Source organism: Colobus angolensis, unplaced genomic scaffold, assembly GCF_000951035.1.
Source record: "Colobus angolensis palliatus isolate OR3802 unplaced genomic scaffold, Cang.pa_1.0 Scaffold49, whole genome shotgun sequence".
Classification (NCBI taxonomy): Eukaryota; Metazoa; Chordata; class Mammalia; order Primates; family Cercopithecidae; genus Colobus; species Colobus angolensis.
Genome location: NW_012118376.1, coordinates 1,100,789 through 1,115,227, shown reverse-complemented (window position 1 = coordinate 1,115,227; position 14,439 = coordinate 1,100,789). Strand labels below are relative to the sequence as shown.

The 14,439-nt window shown below is 41.3% G+C and overlaps 2 protein-coding genes across 2 annotated transcripts in view; both read right to left on the bottom strand.

Annotated features, from left to right (window-relative positions):
- LHFPL2 (lipoma HMGIC fusion partner-like 2) overlaps nucleotides 1–14,439 on the bottom strand; it is a 275,944-nt gene that overhangs the window by 108,484 nt on the left and 153,021 nt on the right. The gene's annotated exons all lie outside the window — the stretch shown is intronic.
- Nucleotides 168–14,439, bottom strand: part of LOC105524187 — a 117,868-nt gene continuing 103,596 nt past the window's right edge. Inside the window, 1 exon segment of the mRNA XM_011959358.1 lies at nucleotides 168–324. Within this exon segment, the coding sequence (XP_011814748.1) occupies nucleotides 168–324 (157 nt within the window).

Sequence of the window (14,439 nt, the reverse complement as noted above, 5' to 3'; positions counted from 1 at the left end):
AAATGTACATTTTATGTTAAGTGTATTTTATCACAATTAAAAACAAAAGCCAACAGGTGTTCCCATGCCTGGTTGTGGCAACTCTCGCAGAATCTCCGTCCCTAGTGTCTGCTTGGAAGCAGTCACTACATGGCAGTTCTGGGACACTACTGGGTGCTGACATTCGTTCACAGGGCACGAAAGGAAATGCCAGCTGCTGCCCACAGTGAGTACTTTTCCTGGGGAGTAGGCACAGTATCTGCATCAGGGACGCCTGATTCACTTCTCATCCTCGTGGGAATCAGGAGAAAGATCTCACAGCCCTGAAGTACGACATCTAGGTTCCTGGAATTAAGGAAAAGAAGAGCTAAAGTCAAGAATGTAAGGTCCTGAGATCCCTGGTAACATCTTTCCACCTCTTGTTTTATGACTGAGGAAGACAGCCTGGGGCCTCAAAGGCCCCAGCTGTCTCTCCCGGGCACCTCTCCCTTCACACTCCAAAAACAATATCATTTTCATGACAGAAAGCTCTTTTTAAAAATGCTCCATAAGATCCTCACAGACCTGGTCTCTGTCTCCAGAAGATCACGGTTTATGATATACCATTGTGACCACACTAGTTGAAACATATGGGTAACAGGTGAGCGTACTAAATCAATATTTGAATAAGCAATGACGTACTTATAATACATCTGGTAGTGGTCAAGGACACACACTCTTTGGGAGAAGAGGCAACCTGAGAAGTAACCAGACCAGAGACTGGAAGGACCAAGTGTGTGTGGAAGAACCCAAGAGCTCCATACACAGCCTAGAGGAGCAAGGCGGGACCAATTGTCTATGAAGGCCTCACTGACAAACCAGAGGGCATGACTGTCCCCAGTCCTTCCGTACTCTGAAACCTATCCACAAGCTGACCCAGGGCACCCTGCTTGATGAGGCAAGAAGGAGGCGGGATGGAGAGGATATCTCATTCCTATTCGTCTTCAAGGTAACACACACAAAAATAGCAAACTCTTGTGTAGTACTTATTATGAACCACTCTTCCGGTAACTCGTAGATAGGAACTCACTTAAACCTCACAAGCCCAGGTACTGTTTTATCTACTGACAGAGAAAGTAAGATAGAAAAAGGCTAAGGAGCTTGCCCAAGGTTTCAGAGCTAGTTAAGTATGGGGGCCAGACAGTTATCCTGGCTCTTAGACTTTATGCAGTCCTGCTTCTCTGAAACAATGGCTATTTTTGTAACACTAGACAAGAAGAGAGCCTTAAAGACATTCGGCCCTATGTAGCATGTTAACTCTGCTCCCCTATTTTTAGCGGGAGAGGCAGCATGGCTTTGTATAGACATCCTCCGACTCAACTTGGGCAGGATGTCAGCTAACTGTGTGGCCTTGGACACATTAATTAACTATGAGCTATTCACTGCATCTGTAATATATGCTGTCTAATGTATCTGTAAGGGTTAAATCAAGTTCCTAGCACACACATAATAGATAGAAGCTATTATTCACCCAGGTGAAAGCGCTAAAAACAAGCAGCTGACACACAGCCACCATCTAACAAATTAATCAAAATCCTGTAATAAAGTAATAGTGGCTATAAGCTTAAACTGGCACGCAGCAGTCAGTTCATAGCCAGAGCCCTACAAATCATGAACAGTTCCTTCACCACACTGTTTGGGTAGGGATTCTATAATTTTTCCTAAGTGTTCCCCTGGGATAAGAACCAAGACACAAGAAAGAGAGAAGGGACAAACTTACAAGTTAGCAGAATGTTTTACTTAAAAACACAGTGCAAAAGTTGAAGACAAAAAAATTTGACATTTTATAATAGTCTTTGTTTGATTCGAGAAAGCCAAACAGTCCCTAATTACTAAATCACATACAGAACGGACATAGCCGCCAACGACCAAAGAAAGAATATAAATTGCATGTCACATCTCAACTTCAGAGAGAAACCATCTGATGTGGCTAGCCTTCTGAGTGGGTGCTAGCATTGTGTTCTTTCCTTGCCCTTAGAGAAGAGTCTGGGGACCAGCCTGGCTGGCCTAGCTATCTAGCTATCTCTCAGGGACCAGATAGCAAACTTTGTACCCAGTGTGTTTTGAACTCACACTCAAGAATGTAAAAATAATCAGCAATGCCATCTAAACATGCACTGAGGAACAGTTTTCAGGACTGCTTCAAACCAGGAACTAAGGTAAAATAACAAGTTAGACAAGCCATATGCAGACATCCCACCTCCAGTCAGGACGCGGGGATTCTCCTTCCTGGAGACAGACTGTATTTTTACAACAGGCTTTTCTATTTTCCTTACAGATTGCTTCAACTATAACAGCACAAACCAAACATCTGAAATAATGAGTCACCTACTGGCTTGAATCCGAAGCACCAGGTCAAATGCAGTTTAAGCCACGTCAGTGCTTAAAGGCAACCCTCATGTGGTGAGTGGACAGATTTCTGCCACCAGAAATCTACAAGCCCTTTCCACCTAGCTGAACAATGTCTCAGTGTGGAAGGCAAGACAAGTGTTTCTAGCGTTGAGGACCACACTAGGAGAATCTTCTTTCTTCCTTTTTATTTACACAGGGTCTCACTCTGTCACCCAAGGTAAGTGCAGCAGCGTAACCACTGCTTACTGCAGCCTTGAACTCCTGGGGTCAAGCAATTCTCCTGCCTCAGCCTCCCGAACAGCTGGGACTACAGGCTTAAGCCATCACACCTGGTTAATTTTTTTTAACTTTTTTGTAAAGACAAGGTCTCACTATGTTGACCCAGCTGGTCTTGAACTCCTGGCCTCAAACAATCCTCCTGCCTTCGCCTCCCAAAGTGCTGATATTACAGGAGTGAGCCACTGCAGCACCCAGCTGTTCCTTCCTTCTTAAATTGCCTCTCTTTGGAGGGGATTCCTGATGAGGAAAAAACAAAAAAGAAAACTCAAAAACTTACAGCATTTTTTCCTATAAGCATTCTGGTAAAGGGGAGTCCAAGAGAAAGGAGGTTTAAATGAACAATAATGGTATTAAGTATCATCACAAATATTACTTGTGGATTTAAGTTTGTTCTTGATTCTACAAAATATGAAAGTCAAAACATTCTTTCATCGGTTAAAAAAAAAAAGCAGCCCTCTCTGCAGCTGTTCTAGACTGAAGATGACAAAGCTTATAATAAATTATAAGCAACCCTCATGACATCTAAATTATACATTGATTTTCCTCCTTCACAATATCATTATAATGTCTACAATTAAAGCCAGACAAATATTGGAAACTGAATTGAAAAGATATATAGTTACAAGATTACTTCTCAAGAAAGATGCAAGGAGAAAGGGTCCTCATCCCAAAAGACTGGACTTGCAGGAAACACAAGCTCACATCATCCTACAGAAGGTAAGCAGCTAGGGCCTAGAGGATGACCTCTTTGATAAAAGAGTAAAGCATGCAGGCATGAACGAATCAATGAACATTTGAATGAAACAGCCCTGGGATCACAAAGTTCCAAGAATATTTTTCACGAGTCTCAGTGTCCAGTTTTCCTTTAACATAAGTCTGTCTTACCTTTTCTAAGACATACTTGATGTGATAAAGAGAAACCTAGTAAAAATGATTGACCTTCCTTGGCAATCTTTGTGACTCTTACCTATTCATTCCAACTCTGCTTAGGGATAAAAGTGTCGTGTGCCTGTCTGAAATTGTCTCCTACAGCCATGTCTGAATTATCCAAAAGTCAGGACACCTCCCCACCACGGTCCCAGAACCCAGCTAGGAACCCAGAAAAGGCATCTACCAAGGAAATGCTGCCCAAAGCCCAGGGAGCCACATTCTGATGCTGGTAGGTTGTCAATTATAAGCAAAAATCCAGAAAATACAAATTTTTCCTTTGATAATAATATTGACAGTTTGTTCTGCTTCCAAATTTTTGCCTTCTTCCCATTAAACCACAAAAATTAAATGACTCTAGGTTGCTCACACTGCACAGTCTATGCAGTCATATGAAACTAAAATTTAAACTCATAAAAAGAAATTACAATTACTATTGACTAAACTGCAAAGTAATAATTAACACAGCAAACAATAATTTTGTAAGCAGAGCGAACTGCCAAACCTGGTTCTCAGCCATTGTTTCCATATCACAGTCACCTGTGGGACTCGGGAAAGTCACTGATGATCAGCAAGCACCCCCTTGGAGAGGAAGGTCTGGTGGGGCTGGGGTGCAGTGGAAACAGCCCAGGAGCGAAGTGCCAGGGGAGCAGCAGTCTAATCCCAGCTAGACTTTGCACTTCCTGGGTGGCCTCTGGGACATCACATCTCTTCCCTGTGTTTCCTCACAGGGAGCTCTAAAATGGGGGCATTGTGTGGAAAGATAATCTAAATCTCTTCCAGTTTTTTTTCAATTTTCTCCCAACCCCAGAGTTTTTTCCACTTAGGAAATTAATACAAGTTTTTCTAATTTTTTCCGAAACCCGGTGTTTTTTCCACTTAGGAAACTTAAAGGTCTCTTTGTGTGGGACAGAAGAAAAAATAAAGACAAATATACCAAAGTGTGTCTCAGAGCAGAATGATTCAACATGACGTAAGAGTTTGTGTGGCAGAGTGGTGAACTGACATGGCAGATTATGGAAGACCGTGAATAACAGGCTTGGAAAGTCAGGAAACTCTAAGACCCAATTCTTCAATTCTTCCTTCTTTGTTTTTCTTTTTAAGGTATAGAACAGAAGAAAAGTTGGGAGGAAAGAGAAAAGAAGTAACAAATAAGTCAGTAGTATTCAATGAACACTTATCAAATGTGCATGATGGTATGTTATAGGAATGAGAAAGAATTTAAGTGAACAGCAACATGGTCCCTGAACTCAAGCTATCTGTGATGGAATTCAGTGCATCATATACACTGAATTAGCATTTTCATATGCATTGGTATCACTGGGCAAGCTTGCTAGAAAATACAGACACCTGGGTTCCACACCCCTCTTCCCAAACATTATAAATCCATTTCCAGGATGCAGAGCCAGAAATGTTTTCGTTGTTCACCAAAACTTGACAACCACAAACTAAATAACAATGGAATCCAACTCTTTAATAACGCAGTTAATACAAAGACCCCTTAAGGCAACCCTGACTTAGTTATAGATAGCAAATATAGGTTGAAGCCCGGGTTCCCACTCCACGTGTCAAGATGATCTGGAGAGCCACGGCAAACTCACAGGAGCATGAAGGGATATTACAATTTTTTAAGGAAAGCATGGTGAAGTGTGGGAATTATACAAACTACTAGTTCAAGTTAATTCACAAAATGCATTACATTCCTTTTGATGACATCATCTCTTTGTGAAACTGGTTTTTGCAATTACTATGATAATAAGCCAAGCACGTTTGAACATCAATGTGGAACAGGAAACCAAGGTGGGAATGTCAAATCCGACTCCAAGGCTTGCAAAGCCAGGAGGTATCCAAGAAACACAGCTCACTGGTAAATGAAGGTGGTTATTCAAGAACAAAGTTAGTTCTAAAATTTTATAAAAAGAAAAGCATATTTTCTTTCAATTTATACATACTACTTTTTCAAATGGCCCTTAAGTTGTTAGAACAGAAGTACCTATTAGGTTGTTTGTATGTAACTCTTAAACAAAACTCTTAAGTACCTACTTTGGAAAAATTAACTAGGCACTTAGAGGACCAAGAACAGAGAAAGTTTGGGAACTTCTGGGTCAAGACAACTTTACAATGGGATTTTATAGCATAAAAACGTAATTCACTCCAACAAAATAGATCTCATGTTTCCTTCTGATAGATAAAGCATTCTAGAGGCATTCCAGAATACTGCTTTTCAAAGTAGTCTCAAATGAGAACAATGATAATCACGAATATGTCTGTCCACTGACTGGTCAATAACTGCATGAATCATTTTCTTCCATGTTATATTTCAAATAGCATTCCAACGTAAAAATGTATAGATGTATTATCTTGCTTTCATAGTATTATTACACTTGTACAACGCCTTCAAATTTATTTTACAAAATTTGAACATACAGTAATTTCAGTAACAGCCTTCTTAGACAATCCAAGTCCAGTTATCCCTAGCTTTCAAGCACCAGTCAGAGAAGTGCTGCGCTCACTGCACCTGTTGGTCTGCCTAAGTCCCCAGCCCTTGCTTGGCTCAGCCATACTGTTTTATCACACAGCATCATTCCCCTATCCTTTCAAGTGTTATGGATAAAGTTTTATTTTCTCAATTAATGTAAATTGTACTTTGTTAGAGACGACCATGATTATTAGAGATAAAAACTTCCCAAGATTGAAAGCAAAGGGCAAACCCTACTTCTTTTTATTTATTTTTTTGGGGGGGTGGGTAGCGTTGGCAGACAGAGTTTTGCTCTTGTTGCCCAGGCTGGAGTGCAGTAGCTTCATCTCGGCTCACTGCAACCTCTGCCTCCTGGGTTCAAGCAATCCTCCTGCCTCAGCCTCTCGAGTAGATGGGATTATAGGTGTCTGCCATCATGCTGAGCTAATTTTTGTATTTTTTTTTTTTTTTTAGTAGAGATGGGGTTTCACCATGTTGACCAGGCTGGCCTCGAACCCCTGACCTCAGGTGATCCACCCACCTTGGCCTCCCGAAGTGCTGGGATTACAGGCATGAGCCATCACTCCCAGCCCCTATTTCTTTTTTTTATTTTTATTTTTTATTTTTTTTATTATACTTTAAGTTCTAGGGTACATGTGCATAACGTGCAGGTTTGTTACATATGTATACTTGTGCAATGTTGGTGTGCTGCACCCATCAACTCGTCAGCACCCATCAATTCATCATTTATATCAGGTATAACTCCCCAATGCAATCCCTCCCCCCTCCCCCAGCCCCTATTTCTACCAGGTAGAGCTTTATTAATGGACAGACCATCATGCCTACACACAGATCCTGCTTGCCAGTTCAACAATTAAGTGAATAACAAATGTAAAGTCTTGCAGCCTAACCCATGAGATCTTGTCTAATTGCAACATAGTACAGATAATGGCAGACAATGAGAGACAGCCTTCAGCATGTACAACTGCTTCAACAATTCCGAATGCTTCCCGTCCCTTAAAATCTGAGATTTTTCAAACTATCCCCCAAATTATTGGTAGTTTCTGAAGTTCTCTTTACATAGTGCCTGAAAAGACACATTTTTGAAATGACTGTTCAGAGTCAAATCTCTGACTACAAGAAAATGTTAAGTGATCAAGAAAATCTTGTAACTTTATGGCAACTAACCTCTCACTCAGATTAATAATGAACATGAGCTACTTCCCAGGAAAGCCGGGGAGATCAAACAACAGCTTATTCATGGTGAAAATTATTTTGAAAGACTAAAGTTGATAGCATTCCACCTACTAAGTTCCTGAATAGTTCTAAAAATTTCAGCATGAGGTTCTTTAAGATGAGCCTTCCACGTAAAAATTTACAAATATATTCTTCGCTCAAGTGAGTGAACTAGATACCAATTCTAACAAAAGCTCTGTTGTTTCATGTTATTCTCCCCACAGATGGCCACACCAAAGTTTTAAAGTAAGAGTTTATCAGTAAGCTCTTCAGTTTGGGGTTGCAGGTGATAAAAAAAGAAAAAAGAAATTAAAATTACAGCCTGGGTCAACAGACAATTCCTCCACTTTCTGAGTTTCAAACATCAAATTATAAAACTCTCAGCGAGAGGCCAGGTGTACTGGCTCACGCCTGTAATCCCAGCACTTTGGGAGGCTGAGGCAAGTGGATCACCTGAGGTCAGGAGTTCGAGACCAGCCTGATCAACATGGAGAAACCCCATCTCTACTAAAAATACAAAATTAGGCAGGCATGGTGGCACATCCCTATAATCCCAGCTACTCAGGAGGTTGAGGCAGGAGAATTGCTTGAACCAGGAGGCGGAGGCTGCGGTGAGCCGAGATCGTGCCATTGCACTCCAGGCTGGGCAACAAGAGCAAAATTCCGTCTCAAAATAAATACATAAAGCTTTCAGAGAAATAAATGACAAGCAGACAATATACTTACATCCTCAGAGAGATATTACTAACAAAATAGTATGAAGGACGTTGGTAACTAAAGTCAAAGGTTCTGGCTGAGAAAACACTTTCCACAATGGAACATAAATAGCAGATGACAGGACAATGTTTTATTTTGGCCTGTGTCTGAACTCAAATTAGCTGTTTAAAAAAAAGTTAACTGAAACTCCAAAAACACTAGAAAGTAGAAGAAAATCAGATTTAAATCTGCCCAACACTTGACCCACATGTGTGCCATTTGCTCCAACCCCACATCAGAGTGACCCTGCAGGCCCTGCGGGTACTCAAGTCCAAAAGATCAAGTAACAACAGGCAGGGAAGCCTCAGAGGAAAAACTGTGAAAACACAATCGAGTAGAACAATTCCTACCATTTGGCCTAGTGATGAAAGGAGAAATGAGGTGTCATTGAGGATGATAAATATTTGGACCCTTGACTTCTCTGTGAAGATAAAGCAACAGAACAAACGCCTTTTCTTGAAGGGATGATTTGGTTTGCCTTGAGATTTACTAAGCTGAGATGAATCAGCCATGTTCACAGTTGAGAAGGCAGGTCCCAGAGCAGACAGTACTAAGAATGTACAGACACAGCCCACTCACTGAATTCCTCTGTCCAGGGGAAGTTCTCACTAGCAATGTGAATTATTCTCAGGTTTGTACATAATTAACATTGATGGTGAAGGGCCCCTGTAAGTTAGGCAGCCTCCCTGAAAAGGAGCTGTTTATTCTTTAAGAACAAACTAATAACGAGTAAATCTAATAAGACTATAAACAGACCAGGCACAGTGGCTCATGCCTGTAATCCCAGCACTTTGGGAGGTGGAGGTGGGCAGATCACAAGGTCAGGAGATCGAGACCATCCTGGTTAACAGGGTTAAACCCCGTCTCTACTAAAAATACAAAGAAATTAGCCTGGCGTGGTGGCGAGCGCCTGTAGTCCCAGCTACTGGGGAGGCTGAGGCAGGAGAATGGTGTGAACCCGGGAGGCAGAGCTTGCAGTGAGCCAAGATCCCACCACTGCACTCCAGCCTGGGCAACAGAGTGAGACTCAGTCTCAAAACAAAAAAAAACACTCTAAACCATGTCTGTGTAGCAAATTTACACCACCAGTGAATTCCACAGCACTAGAAGGGAAAGAAATCATTCCAGCTCCTCACGCACAGTCTCTAGGGTGGGCTGAACACAGGATGAAATCCTCTACGTTGGCTGCATTCTCATTAGGCCATCTGCAAACATGCTGGAGAAAGAAGAGAAGCCAGAGAAGTCGACTTGGAGGGTGGAGAGGCTGGGGGAATGCTTCTGCTCCAACTTTCAGTCTCTTCACAGGAAAGTCATTTTCCTCAGAGCCTGTGTTCATCCTGCACTGGAAACACAGCTGTGGTCACCACATCCCTAGTTAAACACTGCTCCACAATCACAAATATTGCTGCTGTCAGTACGAAGGAGTCAATGGGTATGGGGAAGTTTCCCTTAAAATAAAAACAATTTAAAAAAGAGTTCTTATAAACTGTATTTATGTGGAAAAAATACACAGATACAACTTGAGACTCCCCACTACCCCCTTCAAAAAAACTCATGAAATACGTTATTACTTTGAAAAGAAGTTCCACTGAAATTTCCAGAAAAGGCAGAGTATACTTATCTGATGTATACTCTGGAGAAAGAATGACAAATCATTGATCTGAAAGTGTACACAGGGTTAAAGGAGATGATGATGGCAATGGAGAAGGGAAAAAAGAAAAAAATAATAAGGCCCAATGATACTGACAACTTCTTTGACTTTCTGAAATTAGCTGGTTGTAAAGTAGAAAGATTTCTGTTAATGTCACAGAAACGTGAAAGATGCAATATTTGCAAAACCCAAGCAACTTAATATTCTTATCCACCAGCTTCACTAAAGGCATTTTATTAAGCTAAGGAATACAGCATTGAAAGAACATATCCTTCTCAAATTCTCCATTCTTTCACCTTAACAAAAAAGTATGGCACGAGAAAAGAATGGTATAAGTTTGTCACATAGACGTGATTGATTTAGATTTAGTCCTCATTTGTTTGTTATTTAAGAATGCCTCCCTGTAGGGGAGTGAGTCTGATTCACAAGGACCCTTCACTATCAACACCAATTCATATACAAGCCTGAGAACTTCTCCTGGGCAGAGAGGAACTCTGATCTGGAATTCAGTGAACACACCCAACAGGACACCCAGCGCCCAAGGCCTTGGGCAGGTTGGGGGAACAACCTGCTAATGCTACATGCAACCCAACCCAGAGGTCTACACCACTTGCCCTGGTCAGAACCAATCATGGCAGCTCTCATTTACTGAGCCTTATGAGCCAGGCCCATGCAATTAATCTCTTCATGGTAATTATCTCATTTAAACCTTACTACCACCCACAATGAGGTAGGGTTTTGTTTTTTTGTTTTGTTTTGTTTTGTTTGAGATGGAGTCTTGCTCTGTCACCAGGCTGGAGTGCAGTGGCGCGATCTCAGCTCACTGCAACCTCCGCCTCCTGGGTTCAAGCCATTCTCCTGCTTCAACCTCCCGAGTAGCTGGGACTACAGGCACACACCACCACGCCCAGCTAATTTTTGTATTTTTAGCTGAGACGGGGTTTCACCGTGTTGGCCAGGATGGTCTCGATCTGTTGACCTCGTGATTCGCCCGCCTCGGTCTCCCAAAGTGCTGGGATTACAGTCATGAGCCACCATACCCAGCAGAGGTAGGTATTATACACATTTTAGCAAGATGGAAACTGAGACTCGGCAGGGTTAAGTAACCGATTTGGATGTTACAACTTGTGCTCTTAACCACTATACTGAATTTTCTCATTTATTGATTAGCCTACAGCAAGCAAAGTCTCAATTCAGATATCTGAAAACTATTATCCCTGTATCAGTAAAAAGGGTTTAAACCTCCAAGTCAATTCTTTTTTCCTTCCAGTTGTTTTCTTCTTTCTCATAATATGCCCTCAGAGGGCTCTTAAAACAAATAGGAAATAGCAATATGGAATAAGAGCTACAAATGAGTCCATACCCTTTACCAGAAAATTTTCTTTGGAGAAATATATCTGCAGGAATGGATCCCAAGAGAGGGGGAAAAGCAATCTGCTTAAAGATGTTTGCTGGCTGGGCGTGGTGGCTCATGCCTATATTCCCAGCATTTGGGAGGCTGAGATGAGAGGATGGCTTGACCCCAAGAGTTCAAGACCAGCTTGGGAAACAAAGCAAGACCATATTCTACTAAAAAAATTTTTTCAGTTAAAAAAAATTTTTCTAAAAACACCACAGATGTTTGTAGCATTATTTATGCCTGCTTCAAACTGGAAAGACCTCGAATACCCTGATTTGGGGTTAGCTATGTCATAGTACACTATGACATAAAAAATGATGAAATACTAAATGAGCTATTCAAAATGAAGCAGAATGTGGGCCAGGTGCAGTGGCTCACATCTGTAATCCCAACACTTTGGCAGACTGAGGCAGGAGGACTGCTTGAAGCCAGGAGTTTGAGGCCAGCCTGGGCAACGTGGCAAGATCCTACCTGCCTGGGCAACATAGCAAGACCCTATCTCTAAAAAATTAATTAATTTAAAATGAGTAGAATGCAGTTAGTGCAGATACATGGAATGTAAAATTATAATAATACTAAATATTTTAAATCAATAGTATATACTTACCACTTAAAATTATAAAATGGTCCCACATAGGTACAATATCAGAATCAAAGTCAGGCCAGACACAGTAGCTCATACCTGTAATCCCAGCACTCTCCGAGGCGGAGGCGGGCGGATCACCTGAGGTCAGGAGTTCAACACCAGACTGGCCAACATGGCGAAACTTCGTCTCTACCAAAAATACAAAAATTGGCCGGGTGTGGTGACGGGCGCCTGCAGTCCCAGCTACTCAGGAGGCTGAGGCAGGAGAGGTGGCTTGAACCTGGGAGATAGAGGTTGCAGCGAGCTGAGATCATGCCACTGCATTCCTGCACTCCAGCCAGGGCGACAGAGCAGACTCCGTCTCAAAAAAAAAAAAGAAAGAAAGAAGAACCAAAATCAGAGAGAAATGAAATGTAAATAAGAATTCAATCTGCTATACTCTCTTTTTTCTGGTTGTAAAACTAATAAAGAAGCAAAAACTGTATTAAAACTTCAAACAGAGAATAGATTGCTATGTGATCCAAGAAACTTGTATTCATGACAACACTACGTGCACACCCTGATAACTGAAGTTAATTTCTTAATTTTTGTTATTACTGTACCTGTCTGCACTGTAGCTTCTTGAAGGTTGCCTTTAAAATAAAGTTGACAGTATCTCTGGGGAAAGTAACAAGGTACAAAGTTCTATCTACATCAGTGCTGCTCAGAAAACATTGCTTTAATCCTTTTGTTTATTCTATTCCCTGCATTTATGAACTCTCTAAATCCCTTCTACTTAAACCACAGCACTAAAGCACTAGGATTAAAGACGTGGTGAATTTTCTAACAGAATGTACTTAACTTTACATCTGGGCGATGTGTTTGCACAGTTCCGCGCTTTAGTGATTTGCTGAATGAACCTGTACGACATAATGTGCCTGAAAAACTCATCTTTGAAAATGTGTTTTATCAGAAAATATGACAGATTTCCATTGCTTCCCATAAGAAAAGGCTGTCCAGCCCCACTGCAGACTGAGTGTGTGTTACTGGGCTTTGAAAGCCAAGTGCAGAAGCCATGGCTTGGCTTGGATTTTCATTATATTTCAAACATTATTAAGGAGGCCATTTTAATGAAAAGTGTTACAATTAATTGTTACCCCCTTTGAGTGGCTAAAATCAGACATTCTATAGGACACCCAGGTGATCAAAGCAACTTCAAAAGCTGGTGGGCATCAGGATCAAGACCAGCACTGATGCACTGCCTGGACTTTGAGCAGGGTGACTTGTGTCTGGGAAATACACGGCCTGACAGGGGCATCAGGGGATCTGTTTCATTGGCGACTCTCTGTGTCTTTCCAGCCTCTTTCAAAATACACATCAGGATTTTTAGGGTCTTTTATGTCATTATTACCGCCCCCATGACCATGTTACCACCTTGAACTGGATAGAATGTACACAGGTCACCTAACAACACAGGCTTCTAAGATAAATGAAATCAAAGAAAAGGCAGTACCTTTATGCTTTTACCTTAAAGGGTCAATTTTAATTAAATAATTCTTACTGAGCCACTTTCTCCTTTGGTCTATCACAAAATTTCACTTAAGCATGAAGACACAACAACCTGCAGATCGATCATTTTTGGATTAATCATCTCTCCATCTTAAAATTCCCCAGAATTTAATATAAGCCAAAGACGAATTGTCTCTTCCTAGTACTGTCAGCAGACAATATTAATCACCTTACATACACCATCTGTTGGGAGGTTCTTCCAAAGCTTTCACACACATGCTATTTAACCCTCACAATCCCCATATAAAGTGAAATTGCTTTAGTCAGCTACACTCAATATCACATTTTACAAAATTAACTTCTCTAATATGAGGACTGATGAAACAATAACAAAATTAAACAGGTGTCACCTGCAAAAATTCTGTCCTCCTATGCAGAGCTCAATTTGATTCAGCTGATACTCACCAAGTGCCCGCTCTGCCTCAGGTAAAGTGCTCCTGCGTCAGGTTTCTTGAAGGAAACAAAACTTAACAAAATAACCTTATGCCAGTCCCTAAACATTTCTTTTTTAAAAACTGGTCTATGAAATCCAAAAAGTCTACGGCCTCCTTATTTGACAATTTTTATTGCACCTTTACTTTCCCAATGCCTAAGCGACCATCTGGTTTCAGATGAGCATCTCTAGAAGCAGCCTTAACTTTTTTATGCCACCAGGGACTAGGCAGTGAGTTACTGTGCTCAGTGCTATTTAATGTACAAGACAGAAATTTATTAAATGGCAATGAAGCAGTAATTACTAAACAGTTCCCTAGTGGCTCAAAAAGTCAGTAATTAAATACCACTTAAGACTGAGGGTTATTAAAAGGCACTAACGGAACAGTTCATTAAACAGTACCTTAGTGTCCTCAAAGGGTCATTTCCATACAACTCTCCATGATCAAACAGTCTCTGGGAAAATACAGCTGTTTGCTGGGGGGAAAAAAATGTGAATTATCACATAGTAGCCAACTCCAGCCAGAAACCCTGGCATTTGGCTGGACAGCTGAGCAAGAATTTTTTATTTATTTTTATTTTTTTGACAGAGTCTTGCTCTGTCGCCCAGGCTGGAATGCAATGGCGAGATCCTGGTTCACTGCAACCTCCGCCTCCCGGGTTCAAGCAATGCTCCTGCCTCAGCCTCCCACGTAGCTGGGATTACATGTGCCAACCACCATGCTCAGTTACTTTTTTGTATTTTTAGTAGAGACGGGGTTTCGCCATGTTGGCCAGGCTGGTCTTGAACTCCTGAC